The sequence below is a fragment of the Lepidochelys kempii genome, chromosome 9 (assembly GCF_965140265.1).
Source record: "Lepidochelys kempii isolate rLepKem1 chromosome 9, rLepKem1.hap2, whole genome shotgun sequence".
Lineage (NCBI taxonomy): Eukaryota > Metazoa > Chordata > Testudines > Cheloniidae > Lepidochelys > Lepidochelys kempii.
In genome coordinates, this window is record NC_133264.1 from 16,067,134 (window position 1) to 16,082,018 (window position 14,885).

The 14,885-nt window shown below is 43.6% G+C and overlaps 1 protein-coding gene across 12 annotated transcripts in view; it reads left to right on the forward strand.

The window, feature by feature from the left end:
• The window catches only part of TNIK (TRAF2 and NCK interacting kinase), a 321,027-nt gene that overhangs the window by 58,737 nt on the left and 247,405 nt on the right, over window positions 1-14,885 (forward strand). For all 12 annotated transcript variants that reach the window (XM_073359382.1, XM_073359394.1, XM_073359393.1 and 9 more), the window contains exon 2: window positions 10,914-10,979. In XM_073359382.1, the coding sequence (XP_073215483.1) occupies window positions 10,914-10,979 (66 nt within the window). The remainder of the gene's footprint in view (window positions 1-10,913; window positions 10,980-14,885) is intronic.

A 14,885-nucleotide genomic window follows, 5' to 3' on the forward strand; every position in this document is an offset into this window, starting at 1 on the left:
CAAGGTTCCTCCCCCACTCTGAACTCTAGGGTACAGATGTGGGGACCTGCATGAAAAACCTCCTAAGCTTATCTTTACCAGCTTAGGTCAAAACTTCCCCAAGGTACAAAATATTACACCTTGGACAGGCCGCTACCACCACCAAACTAATACTGGTTACTGGGGAAGAGCTGTTTGGACGCGTCCTTCCCCCCAAAATACTTCCCAAAACCTTGCACCCCACTTCCTGGACAAGGTTTGGTAAAAAGCCTCACCAATTTGTCTAGGTGACTACAGACCCAGACCCTTGGATCTTAAGAACAATGAACAATCCTCCCAACACTTGCACCCCCCCTTTCCTGGGAAATGTTGGATAAAAAGCCTCACCAATTTGCATAGGTGACCACAAACCCAAACCCTTGGATCTGAGAACAATGAAAAAGCATTCAGTGTTTTACAAGAAGACTTTTAATAAAAAATAGAAGTAAATAGAAATAAAGAAATCCCCCCTGTAAAATCAGGATGGTATATATCTTACAGGGTAATTAGATTCAAAAACATAGAGAACCCCTCTAGGCAAAACCTTAAGTTACAAAAAAGATACACAGACAGAAATAGTTATTCTATTCAGCACAATTCTTTTCTCAGCCATTTAAAGAAATCATAATCTAACACATACCTAGCTAGATTACTTACTAAAAGTTCTAAGACTCCATTCCTGTTCTGTCCCCGGCCAAGACGACTACAGACAGACACAGACCCTTTGTTTCTGTCCCTCCTCCCAGCTTTTGAAAGTATCTTGTCTCCTCATTGGTCATTTTGGTCAGGTGCCAGCGAGGTTACCTTTAGCTTCTTAACCCTTTACAGGTGAGAGGAGCTTTCCCCTGGCCAGGAGGGATTTCAAAGGGGTTTACCCTTCCCTTTATATTAATGACAAGCTGCTGAACAGTGAGATGTGGTGGAAGCTCTGTTGCTTTGGATACTTAACTGACTGAACAATGTACTAGTGAATGTACTATGAGTAAAAACTCCCACACTGGCACGGGAATGGCCTACGTTGCTTAAGTAAGAGAGGAGTCCTATTTAATTTGTTTCTTTAATTTACTTTGGACAGATAGGATGGATGGATGTGTTGAGATGGCCATTAAACTTGCTGAAGGAGAAAAGGATTTTAAAAATAAATAAAGCAAGCCAAGGGCATTAGATTGGAAATCTCCCTTCCCCCACTTAGGCTGACATGTGGTGTAACCAGGAATGTCACTCCTTGATGGCTGCTCGATATAGCACATTGTATCACCAATACCATGTGATTAAACAGAACACATTCTTGGTAAGGTCTTCTCATTCCTTTGAATTAACAAGACTCCCCTCTTGGCTGGAGTTTAATGAGCTAATTCAGTGTTTCTTCCTTCAAGCAATCTAGTACAGTTTAACAAAATCTCCTGTGTCAAAAGAAAACATTCACTGTTTCATGCTAAGCTCTGTTTCAGAGTAACAGCCGTGTTAGTCTGTATTCGCAAAAAGAAAAGGAGGACTTGTGGCACCTTAGAGACTAACCAATTTATTTGAGCATGAGCTTTCGTGAGCTACAGCTCACTTCTCTGACACTTACCAGAGATTATGGCTCTCCCATGAATGTGAACTGGCTGAATACTGTGACATTACCATTAATTTACAAGAGCCAACTGTTCTGTAAAATGACCCTTTCTCTGGTGCTTCCTAAACTTGGAACACTGTTCTTATGACTACAGTTACCAGCCTAACCACAGGCACCTGTTGACAGGTAGAGACAGCTGGATCTAAAATCTAGATTTCTTTTTAGGTTAGCTGGTTGATGATGCCTAGTTTTTGAAAACATTTCCTATCCATTTAAAAAAAGAAAAGGAGTACTTGTGGCACCTTAGAGACTAAACAATTTATTTGAGCATAAGCTTTCGTGAGCTACAGCTCACTTCATCATTCTTCTTTTTGCGAATACAGACTAACACAGCTGTTACGCTGAAACCTATCCATTTAAAGGAAGCACATATTGTAGACAGGTGCATCAAATCATGGTATTTTGAAACGTTAGGAACGCAGGCTGGTGTTAACCTTACTGAAGGTGAGTGCAGATTCTATTGCAATGGAATTGCCTCAGCCAATCTGCATGGGGTGCTAGTGAGTTACTGACCCATAACTGTTCACTTATTTCACAATTATGCAGTTCCTTGCTCTGATTGGCTGAAGGAATATAAAATTTGCATAATGACTGTAGTTATCTCCATACTTCAGCTGGGGGCCATTATTAGCCCATTCAGAGCAGAGGAATAACTGTGTAGTGATTATGCAAATCCCTTCATTCTGATTTATTATTTTCCCATCTATACAGCCACAGCAATAATGACTGAATCGGTATCTCTCATGCTCTCCACTCATCCCCACCTAGCCCCTTCTAATATAGTTTAAAGGAGTCATTCCTGGGGTGGGGGGGGGAGGATAGGGGGAGAAGATGAGCCTCCTTCAAGGAACATGGAGGAGGTTGGGCTATAGAGTGGGGGTGATCAGATGGGCAAGGGACAGCATTAGATGCAGTCATGTTTGTTGCAGACATCTACATAGGGAGTTCTGAGGGCAGTAGCTAACTGAGCACTGGAGTTTAAAGGATGCAGAACATGCTCCAGTATAATAATGACTTCAAGGTACTGTTTGCTAATTCAGTAATAACCATATCCAGCACCGATAAACACCTGCAGCCTTCGGCTCTGAGTTTACTTAGCCCAGAATATGCTTATTACCTTGTAAACAGGAAGCACCCTTGAGTTATCTTTTAAATAACAAATTGGTTAGCAGTTGGTTCCTTCATGTCTTTTAATTATTGAAATCTTGCAGTACAGTCGCAGGTGGTGTGTGTGGATTTTTTCCCCATTTAATTCTGCTGGGGTCAGGATTACACAGAGCTGAACTATTTTAACTGCACAACCCTTCCTGCTGTGAATTCTTCGGCTGCTAGTGTCTTACTGATTAGTTTTCTCCTTTTGAAGAACTTCATGTTTGGTTTTGTCACTAAAGTTTGGATAGACTCTGCTTTATCATTTACACACAGACATTCTGAAATTCTTTTCATTATACAATAGTTTTAAAAGTACTTTCACTTTTTGCTAAATGGCAACTTTTTTTTGTTACGTTTCCCTCCCCCTCCTTTGCCCCCCCCCGCCCGCCCCACTTTCTGGTGTTCCTGTGCCAGTTCTCATTGAAGTCTGGGTTTTTTTACCATTGACTTTAAAGAGAGAGCAAAATCAGGCCCTGTGTCAAAAGCGTAACGGGAGTTTCCTTAGTTCCAGAATGTGTCTGTCTTCTCAGTCCCAGAGCAATGCATTGTTCGCAACCCCAGTTTGAAAGCTATGGAGACTCAGTAAAGCACGAAAGGCAGAATACTGTGCTGTATCGGTATGGAATGGGCTGCTTGCTCTACCTGAGTTTGGAGAGCTGGATACAGGCACATGCCATTACATATGGTATTTAATTTCTGGCTGGTGGTTCTTCATGCCTTTTAAACATTTTGCTAGAGATCTCTGGGCCAAATTTTGCTCTTGTTGGTATAAATCCAGAATAACTCATTGTCTTCAATGAGCCTCTCACATGGCAGTGCTGTACTGGTTAAAGACTCAGTTCTGAAAATCCTTGGATATGAGTTGTCCTGCTGCGGTCAATGAAATCATAGGTGTCAACTTCTCCTGGTGCCAGTGAGTGCTCGCACCCCCATTCCCCTCCCCCATTCCAACCCCTTCCCCAAAGTCCCTGCCCCAGCTCTGCCCCCTCCCTGCCCCTATTGGACCCCTTCCCCAAATCTCTACCCTGGCCCCGTCTCTTCCCCGCCTCCTCCCCTAAGCGTGCCGTATTCCAGCTCCTCCCCCGTCCCTCCCACAGCTTGTTATGCCGTGAAACAGCTGTTTCGTGGCAGCAAGCCTGGGAGGAGAAGCAGGGATGCCGCACGCTCAGGAGAGGAGGTGGAGGTGAGCTGGGGAGGGGGAGTGGGGCGGGGAGCTTGGCTGCCGGTGGATGCAGAGCACCGGCCAATTTTTCCCTGTGGGTGCTCCAGCCCCGGAGCACCCACAGAGTTGGCACCTATGAATGAAATGTTTGTTCAGGTAAAATTACTCCTGTAATTCTGCAGGCCTGGACCCGTGCAGTATATGACAGAGTTAACAGCAGTGTCATTAGGACGAGCGGACTGGTTAATGCTTGAAGCAGGGGTGGGCAAACAATTTGGCCCGAGGGCCACATCTGCATATGGAAATTGTATGGTGGGCCATGAATGCTCACAAAATTGGGGATTGGGGTGCAGGAAGTGGTGAGGGCTTTGGCTGGGGATGTGGGTTCTGGGGTGGGGCCGGGGATGAGGAGTTGGGGGTGCAGGAGGGTGCTCCGGCTGGGACTGAGGGATTCGGAGGGAGGGAGGGGGATCAGGGCTGGGGCAGGGGGTTGGGGCACAGGAGGGCGGTTAGGGGTGCAGGCTCCGGGTTGCATTTACCTCAAACAGCTCCCAGAAGCAGCAGCAAGTCTCCGCTCCGGCTCCTGCGCAGACAGGAGGGTCTGTGTGCTGCCCCATGCACAGGCACCACCCCTGCAGCTCCCATTGGCCACAGCTGCTGGCCAACGGGAGCTGCGGAGGCAGTGTGTGGAGCCCCCTGGCTGCCCCTACGTGTAGGAGGTGGAGCGGGGACATGCCGCTGCTTCCGGGAGCTGCGCAGAGCCCCGGCATGCACAGAGCTGGGCAAGCCGCCAACTCTGTTCCCTGGCTGGAGCTCAAGGGCCAGATTAAAACATCTGAAGGGCTGGATGTGGCCCTTGTGCTGTACTTTGGCCACCCCTGGCTTAAAGCATATGTTTAAATGCAAAACCTTAGGTTAATTCAACCTGTTTGGGAACTGTGCCTTACAAAGTGTAACCAAAGTAACAATGTAACAAATCTTGTATCATTCATGTGCATATTGTAATTATGCCTATCTTATGTGAGAGGCAGTGTGGTCTAGTCGCTGAATAGAACATTAGTATGTATAGGAACTGTGAGCCCTGAGATCTATTCTCAGTTGTGCCAGTGACCTGTTGTGTGACCTTGGACAAGTAACTTCACCTCTCTTTGTCTCAGTTTTCCCTCCCATCTTTTTGTCTGTGCAGACAGTAAGTTCTTTGGGGAAGGGACTATCTCGATGTGTTTGTACACAGTTAAGCACAATGCGCCCTTTGCTGTTACAATAATACAGATAACTGTTTTTTCTCCCAAAGTGAAATGTGGAGTCTAAGTTACTTGTGCACAAAAAGTCTATTTTTCAAAAAATCGGAAAGATTGATTTTCCTCCAACTTTGCCTAACTGATTTGATTTTTACTTTGTGTGTGCATGCACATGCTGAGGACAAGCCTGGAAGTTTTACTTAAAGAACTTTTTGAGAGTTTGGAGCATGTGAAAATGGGAGCTTGTGGTCACCGCTGAGTTGCAGCCTTAACAATAGCTTTTCCTGATCGTGAAAGCTCCAACCGGCAGAAATATACACTGTCAAAGGAACAATTGCAAGGACTCAGCAGATTTAAGATGTTGATTGTGTAATTTCTGTCATCGCCATTGTTATTTCAGTCTCAAGGCCATTTGGTAAAGGCTGGGGAGGAGGGGACGGGGGGGGGGGTGGGTGGGAATAGGTATTAGCAAGAGGGTAAAAGTGAGCCTTGGAGCACTTGCCTGTAATGAGCTTTTTTTGGTGGGGAGGGGAAAATCAATGACTTACCAAATGGAATATAGTACATCATTGTAAGCAGCAGAGAGTGCAAGTTCCATTATCTGTGAAACACTGTCCAAATTCTGGACTGGTCTCCCAGTCCATTTTTTCCTCTGAATAATTTAAAGGCCCCTGTTTTAATTCATCCATATTTCATTCCTTAATATCAGTTCCACTTTCCCAAGCTGCTGTTGCTCTCTGCTACATTCCTGCATTATCACTACCATATCGGTCAAGACTTGCAGTGATGACCAATTTGCATTGCAGCCCTGGGAAAGAAATGGTAACAATGTTTTTGTCTGATATCGGAGAGCCAGTGTATCCCACATCAGTTATTAAGATGCAAAAGCGCTTCACTGCATAAGAGACAATTTAGAGCCTCTGTGGACAGAAAGAGATTTCCTTTCTTCCCTCCCTCCCCTGGTGTATATCTTATTGAAAGGCAGGCTAACAAAATATTACTGCTCCACACACACTTAATGAAAAGTCTCTTCAAAATGCAGAAAAATCATTGTTCCTGCCAATTGCAGGCTGCATTAGGAAGAGCAGGGCCAAGGAACGGCATAACCTTTGCCTGAATAGAGACTAGTCTCTGTTTTAATTTTGTGAATAACTAACATTCCAGTCATGTTGCTATGGCTACACTGAAATTGTAACTCTCTGAGCCAGCAATAGAGAGAGATGCCAAGTCAATTGAGGATGTAAGAACCAGGAGACAAAAATAGCTTTTGGCCTGAGAGGTGCACAGGTAAGAGCCAAGGTGGCCAAATGTGGCTGACAGGAGCGGTATGGTAAAGTCTGTGCCGTATCTTTAGTACAGAGGGGCAGCCCCTGTGCCATCTTGCTTCAGTTGCCAGGAAGCTGCCTAGATCACCATGGGTCATGTGACTGCTACAGGCTGATGGAAAAACTAGTTTCAGAGTAGCAGCCGTGTTAGTCTGTATTCACAAAAAGAAAAGGAGGACTTGTGGCACCTTAGAGACGAGCAAATTTAAGTGAGCTGTAGCTCACAAAAGCTTATGCTCAAATAAATTTTAGTCTCTAAGGTGCCACAAGTCCTCCTTTTCTTTTTGGAAAAACTAGTGTTTGTAACCTACTCTGCATTCAGGGCTGCCAGGTGTCTTGAAGTTTGAGAGACATTTGTACAGCTGAAAGCCTGGTAATGCCTGCCTGTAACCCAGCTGAGATCTCATACCTGTGGCTGAGCTGCAGGGACGAGGCTTCTGCTGCTTGTCCTATTCACTGGGGGCCAATACGGAGCTAGCTCTGCAGGGAGCCAGACAGCCACTTACCCTCCCCTCACTGTATAAGTCACTGGATCCCAGTGGGGAAGGAGCAACTGGAAGCAGCATCACAGCAGCAGGGCTCAATATTGGCCATAGGCGCACTCTGCTGATCCTCCAGCTTCTTGTATCCCCACTCAGCCCTCTCACAAGCTACCCATCCACCTACCCCACGAGCCCTGCCATCCACTGACACCTTGCCACCTGCTATAGCCACAGCTGTCCAGTTTTGTGAAGCTCCATATTCTACTCCACCACTGCTTGGGACAGGACACGTTGACCTTGAACTGAAGTTTCTGTGCAAATTAGCTCACTAATTTGCACAAAAGTCGCATGGAGTTGCACAAACCTTGGCAGCCTTGCAAACCATGCAAAGTAGAAATGGCCTTCAGGCTGCTAACAAGTTGCTAACATGGCCCTCAGTTTGGCCTTGGGGGCGGGGGGGACTGGACAAAGGCCCTGAAAATGTACTGTTGGGAACAATCCAACTTTGATCTGGAATTGACTTGCTGCCTCATTGGGTCTTTTCCATCTGTAACTTCTGTGAACGTTTTACAGTAGTGCAAGCACAGTGGGGTTTTGTTTTGTTTTTAAATTTCACATTGAATATTTATCCATAGCACGTGAAAAAACCTCTTCCAGGGTTGTTTCAGCGAGAGCACTGAGCAAAATAACTCCTGGGAAGCAGAACTTGAAAATAAACAGCAGCTGCCATCTATTTTCCTGTTCCTTGACTTCTGTTTATAAGAACCTAGTGCACTAATGGCTCAGAGTTGCATTTTCATTGATGTAAAGAACTCTGCTTTGTCAGCTTTGGGATGTGCAGAGTGGCAGCCTTTGCAAGAGATTGGTAATTTCAGTTCAGTCTCCTGTACTCTTTGCATTGCAGCAGCACTCCAGCCTCTGTGATCTAGCTCCTCTGGGAGCCTCTTTGCTTGCTTCTTCCAAACCAGGCATATCCCTGACAGCGCTGTGGCCCTGGTGGAGGGAAATATAAAAAAGCCTTCTCTTGTACCTCTTACAGTGTGGGGTGTGGCATGGCTATCTCAGATCTTCCTCAACAGGAGCACATGCTTAGCATACCGCTGATCATGTTCAGGGTAGGAATGTCTGTGGTACAGCCGTGTGTCTTGTACTGTGGTCTTTACGAACAGTATATGCGAACACTTGGAATCCAAAGAATTCCAACCCTGGCTATCAAGTATCTGCCATCATGGCTAAGCAACAGCTAAAGGCAAGATGTAGGTCTAAAAATATTGAAACAGTAGAAAGGAATTATTTAGCATAACAAAATGGAGGGGGGGAGATTTGGAGAGGTGTGTGCTGTGGGGCTGGGTGGGTGGAATGAGATCGTGTTATGAAAGGGAAAACCTTATGGTGATTATTACAAATAACTTTCAAGGAATGAGTTGCTTTGGACTGGAATGGTCTCCAAAAGGAAGTGATGGAAGCTCCTTTGCTTGGGATGTTTAACACTAGACCATACCAAACACTAGTAAATATACAGTAAGGAACAATCCTGCACTGACAGAGATGGACTAGCTGATCTAATGGGTAGTTTCCTTTTCTTACTCCAATTCATTTGCAGGCTACGCCGGGCATTATTAATGTTTTTTTCCCCTCTTCTCTCACCTGGTCACAAGGGGTATGGATCAGCATACCTAAAAGATGCCTTTAGCTATGACATGTAGTCTGCAGATCTCTGATTCAGGCCATAAGTCTCAAACCCACCGTGGTGGTGATATTGCTCTTCTGCCTCCCCGGGAAAGCATCCAGAATTTGGTTTTTCCTTCCTGGCACAGAGATTCTCTTCTATACCTCTGTCTTCCCAGACTGATTGTGGCAATTCTTAACCTGCTAGCATGCCAAATTGTTTGAGTACTAGCCAGCAAATTATACAAAATCCAGAAGCTAATGTTCTGACTGGTGCAAAGGAAGTTCCCATCAGGTAATCCCCATTTCATCCTACTCTTGAAAACACCAAAACCAAAATTCCTAATTTCCACCCACCTACACCCCTCTTCTGCCTATATATATAATTGTAATTAGTACAGGAGTTAAGGTATGAAGGACCCACTCTGGGTTTGTGAGGCCCTATGTGAAGAAACATCACCAAAGACCCACTTGGTTCCCTGCTGTTTGGTTTGTCAGGCTCCACTTCTCTTGCACATGTCCTCTCTTGCACTTTCCACTCAAGCTGTTGCAATCACCCACTTTTCTGAAGGTTGGTAGCGTCTGGTGACCTATATGCACCAGGAACCCAGGAGTAGAGCCAGAGCACAACTTCCTAAATGGGGAAAGGAAAAGGGCAGTTAAGGAATTACTTCTCCCTCATGGCATGCAGACACCATGGTCAGATGGGATCACAGCCAGGAAACCAAGGCTCGTGCTTTGGCAGGCAGTCCTGGATCAGAGTATAAGAGTGATACAGGGCTCCTTGAAAAGAGGGTCCTGTTAATTGTGCAGACCTATGTATAGGGAGCCCATAAAGCCAGGGCCAGCAGTACCGTGCAATTCTAACATGTGAGCTGTTAACCAAGGGATATTAACATGATTGTTTCCTCCCTTTCTCATCAAGCTCAGTCTGTTACAAAGGGGAACTTGATTAGAATCCTGCTCAGTTTCCTTCTGCAGCCGGCTCTGTGTATTAGAAACCTTGACTCAAAAAGGAAACTGACCTGTTAACCCATTACTACCTCTTTACACTCAGCACTTGCCAAAAAGATGGGGCATGAGGAAGAGACTGATGCAAAAGATAGGTAGGACTGCATTTGGCTGTAATTCTGTTGTCTGTGTATCACACCTTCAGATGTAAGCAATCTGTGCCCTCTGGAGGAATTCAAGAAGGAGGATCTACCGTGACAGACCTGCTGTGTCTCTCATGGAGATATTGGCTCTTTCTCTTTTTTAATTCTGCTAAAATAAAAGTAATATAGCGGGAAAGTCCACATTTTGCTCTTTGTGGATCTGAGGCAACTGCCACTATAGGAGTCAGTGTTTAGCTATTAATGCACTAGCTTCTCGATAGTCATTAGCTACTGACCTCAGGAATAGAACTATGCAAAATAATTCTGTGTGAAAACAGACACCACTCAAAACTAGCCTGACTTCATGTTTTATTACAGAATCAAACCCCAGACCAGGTTGGTAGAAATATTGGCTAGGGGTTTATAAACTTTTTAGTTTGCAAAGCTTACATGATTTTGAAGCAGTTAGGATCTGGAGCTAGGAGAAAGTTGGTGGCTGCAACAGAACTCAGTGTAGAGATTTTTGAGATAATTTGAACCCTAAACTTTACATTCAGTGTGGGAGCAGTGAGGGGACATGAACCCACATGGATTAAAACCAGATAAAACGTGTGTACCAACCCTTCCTTATGAGAACCCAGCATGCTTTACAAGACTCTCTAATCAGGCAGAGTCTCTTTTCTTGTTTAACTGAAGATGTATTTATTTTAACTGACCATAGAATAAGTGGTGATTTGATTATCTGTAGAATTCACACTGAGTGTTCAAGTTTCCGTGCATACATAAGTGACCATAAAAATACAGCATAGAGTCTGCAGTGAGCAGTAAATGACAACTATTTCTAAGGGCCAGATATTGCAAATGCTTAGTACAAGGCATAGCACCTATAACCATGAGTAGTTCCGCTAACTGGGAAGTAAGCATTGTGCTATCTGGTAATCGTTCACTGGATCAGACCCTAAGGAACTACTGAATCACTTACCCTTCCATTTAATATCAACATAATGCTGCTAATACATGGATACATTAAAGGCACTCTTAAACAGCTGTCAGTGAAATGTGGACTTCATTCCAACCAAATGTTCCTTTTGAGTAAACTTGCAAATGTTCATTTAAATTTTTTAAAATTTTCTGGTTTTTTTTTTCCTTTTAGGATCCTGCAGGTATCTTTGAACTGGTGGAACTTGTTGGCAATGGAACATATGGGCAAGTCTATAAGGTAAGGTCTCTGAATGTGTCTGCAGCAATTATGATTTCCTGGTGCATGAGTTTACATATTAGAATGCTCTGTGCTTATCTACATTACACTAGATCAGTTTCAGAGCTGAACAGCAATCTAGATGGTGCAGTAGTTTAGTACATTAGTCTGTCACTTCTAGAGAGCTGAATTTGGAACTAGACTGGTTGACAAATGAAATGAGTTTGGTTTTAATTTAGTCCCCCATCCACATTGCAGAACTAGTGTAAAATCTGACTCATTCTGCCAATCTGTACTTAGCAAAGGGCAACTGCAAGAAAGGAACTAAGTCTGGACGCTTGGTTTAAAATTCTTTTTAATATTGCAAATGGTTCTCAACCAAAGCCCTGGAAACTTCACTGAAAGCTGTTTTCAGATTCTACATGGGACTATGCTAACTAATAGTCCCTCTGGTTCAACTTTTCTAAGGGCCTCTAAGGGCTTGTCTACACTTACCGGGCGATCGATGCATCGGCGGTCGATTTAGGGGTCCAGGGAAGCCCTGCTAAATCAACCGCAGATTGCTCTCCCGTCGACTCCTGTACTCCACCGGATCGAGAAGAGTGAGGGGAGTTGACAGGAGAGCGTCTCCCACTGACATCACGTAGTGTGGACCCTGCAGTAAATAGGTCTAAGCTACGTCGACTTGAGTTACGTTATTCACGTAACTCAAATTGCGTAGCTTAGATCGACTCTTCCCTTTAGTGTAGACAAGGCCTAAGTGTATGCACCCGATTTATACACAGAATCTGTATTTGCATGTGCAGCTCAGATCGTTGTGAACAAAGTTAGTGAATTGGTGTGCACAAATTCACTTTTGATTATGCAAATAAGTGGTCTCTCTCTCTTTTTTTTTTTTTTTTTTTTTGGCACACTCCCAATCAGTCACTTGGAAAACATGGTACTTGCTGTCATGCACTGGCAGACACCAAGCTTCCCCCAAATCAAGAGAGGAAGGGAGGAAAAGTTTGTTTTAAAAGCTGTCAGGAAATATTTTTTCTGAATTCTGGCTTCCACATCATCCCATTGCTGTAGGCTAATCCCTTTAATCTGATGATAGAATTTGGATGAACTGAGGATGAACTGAAATTTCTGGAGTTAAAAGTGTGTGGATTTCTAAACTGGAATAAATACAAACCTTACCAAGGTTATATTCTGGTGACTCTTCCTCTGTTATTTTTTTTGACGGTGTTTGCATTAAGTTGATGATGATACTGTTTTTATTTCCATTGTTCTTCCTGAATCGTCAAGGCCAAGAGCATTAGTTTGATGCTGAAACTGTTTTTCTCAGATGGTAAAATAAGTGTAGAGTTTGACCTTATTTTAACATGTGCATATTTCTAACAAGCAGTGGAAACTATGTGACTATAACATCCCTTCAAAAGCTTAATGTTTCTATGGAAAAGCAGGGAAACTACGCATACTTTACACTCTTCTTCACACAGTTCTGTTGTTTGTGTTTCCTGTCAAAATATTTGATTTTTAAGGAGTCCAGTTATCTGAAGCAGAAAACTCTAAAATTGTTCACACTCGGTTTTCCAGGGGTAAGAGATTTTGATCATTCAGCGTGTGACCCTTTTTCACTTCTGCACAAAGCATCTCATTAACTGTTTGCAATCAGAGTACTCAGTTCATTTTAAAATCAAAATGATGTAGAACGCTTCACATGGTTTCATTGCAAACAAGGTGGTGGTCTTCAAAGAGATTATCATGCTGAAACCAAAACTATAGGCCTAAATATCTACATGCTAGAGAGAAATTTGCATCTAAATATGAACTCTCTGGCTTGGTCACCCATCTAGTTTAGACTGAGATTTTCTTTTCACACATTTCAAGGCGAGAAGGGACCCCTGTGATCATCTAGTCTGACCTCCTGTATAACACAGGCCATAGAACTCCCCCAAAATAATTCTTTTTTGATTAGAGCATATCTTCTTTTAAAAGTAAAGACTGTTTTTTTTTAAATTGCCAGTCATGGAGAATCCACCATAATCCTTGGTAAATTGTTCCAATGGTTAATTACACTTGAACTCAAGCCTCAAAACAAAATTTAAGTGATGTGAACCGGAGTAACTGCTACTATGAAACATAACTGACCGTTAATGGTGTCAGTTCTGGACAGTTGGGGAGAAATAAGATCTTGATGGGCATTCCATCAGAATCTTCCTGGCAAAATGCTGTATGTGTCTTTTGCAGCTGGACAAAGAAACAGATCACTAGAAGATCTCCAAAGATGCTTTGACCTTTTGGCTTCATCTAAATTATTTTCTGGAGATGCCACTACACAAGAATAATCTGCCACTACACAAGAATAATCTGCCACAGCTTGGATACCTAATTTGGTGTAATGAAGATTAGAACCCATGTAATCACCCTCAGGTTGACTTCTTTAGAAAAAAATCATATGTGCTAGTCCAAAAGGAATTATTTTTGAGACACACTATGGCCCATGTTATACAGAAGGTCAGAGTAGGGGATCAGCTTCACCATTCTGGCCTAGGAATCTATGAAATGTCTGAATTCTATTAAATTCTAGTAGCTTTGGAGTAACTCCCATTAACTCCCTGAATTCAGCCCTGTGCAATAGGCACAGCAGAGTAAACTTGGAATAGCAGAATTTGGCCCATGTTTCCAAATGCAAGCGAATGATGGATGCATGGTTCACTGCAGCTCAATGCATTTTTGTGCTCAGTGCAGGTAGTTAGGGGTGAGCAGATGGTAGGGTTTTTATTCGATGAAGTCTCATGAGGTTTGTTCAATTTGTTTCTGCCTATTTTGTAAAACTAGCTGGCCTGAACCTGAAATATTTCTGAACTGCGCATGTCTAATGGACACACTAATACAGGTTGTGCTGTTGAGCAAAATAGATTTTCAAATTTGCCAGTGTTTATCTGAATCTGAACTCTCCTTTTTAGATCCAAAACAGAAATTCTGCTTGGCTCTCATAGTTATTACTACTATATCTGTAGCCTCTCGGCCCCCCCTAAAATGTGTGTATGTTTTGACTGTAAAGCCTGGCCTACACTAGGAAGTTTGGTTGATGTAACACCATTGCTCAGGGGTGTGAAAAATCCATACCCATTAATCACACAGTTAAAACAACCTAACCTTACGGTGTAGACAGTGGTAATTTGATGGGAGATTTTTTCTGTTGACCTAGCTATTGCCTCTCAGGGAGGTGGATAACCTATGCTGATGGGAGAAGCCCTCCCGTCAGCATTGGTAGTGTCTTCGCTAAAGCACTACCGTGGCTGCAGTGCTTTATGTGTAGACAAGTCCAGAGCCTTAATACTGGACCCAAAAAGGCATCTCATGGTAGCATCCTCTCGCTTGCTGGAATAGGATCTCCTTTTTGTCTTGCTCCATGTGCCCGATGTGTAAATCCATTCTAACCAGGCCTTGCAGTTCTGTGGCTCCATTGAATACATAGAAAATGATTTTAAAAAATAAACATTCAAAGAAAACATGTTTTAAAGGGAGCACCTGTTTTGTGCACTTCAATTGGTGGAGACAATTGATCTTGTTAAAATAAATAGCAGAAGTAGGGGTGATTTTTTTCCCTCGCTGTAGGTCAGACAATGGAGCACTTGTACTCACTCTGGAGCACTTGTTTGAACAGCCCAAGGGGTCTGCTCCTGTGAGTAAGTGCTTGCCATCATCAGTAAGTATTCCTTGGGCTTGCTCTTTATCATCTGACACCCAACCGATAATGCAGCTCATAATCCAAAGGGGTTGTGAGCTGGTTTATTAGTCTGCTTGATCACATGAGGCCATATTCTGTACTTGGGACCAAATTCTGCCATTGAATTCAGTACTTACACCAGAAGAGAATTTGGCTGTAATTCTACAGTGTGTTTGAAACACCCATGGAGAGTGCTGGGTGCTGGG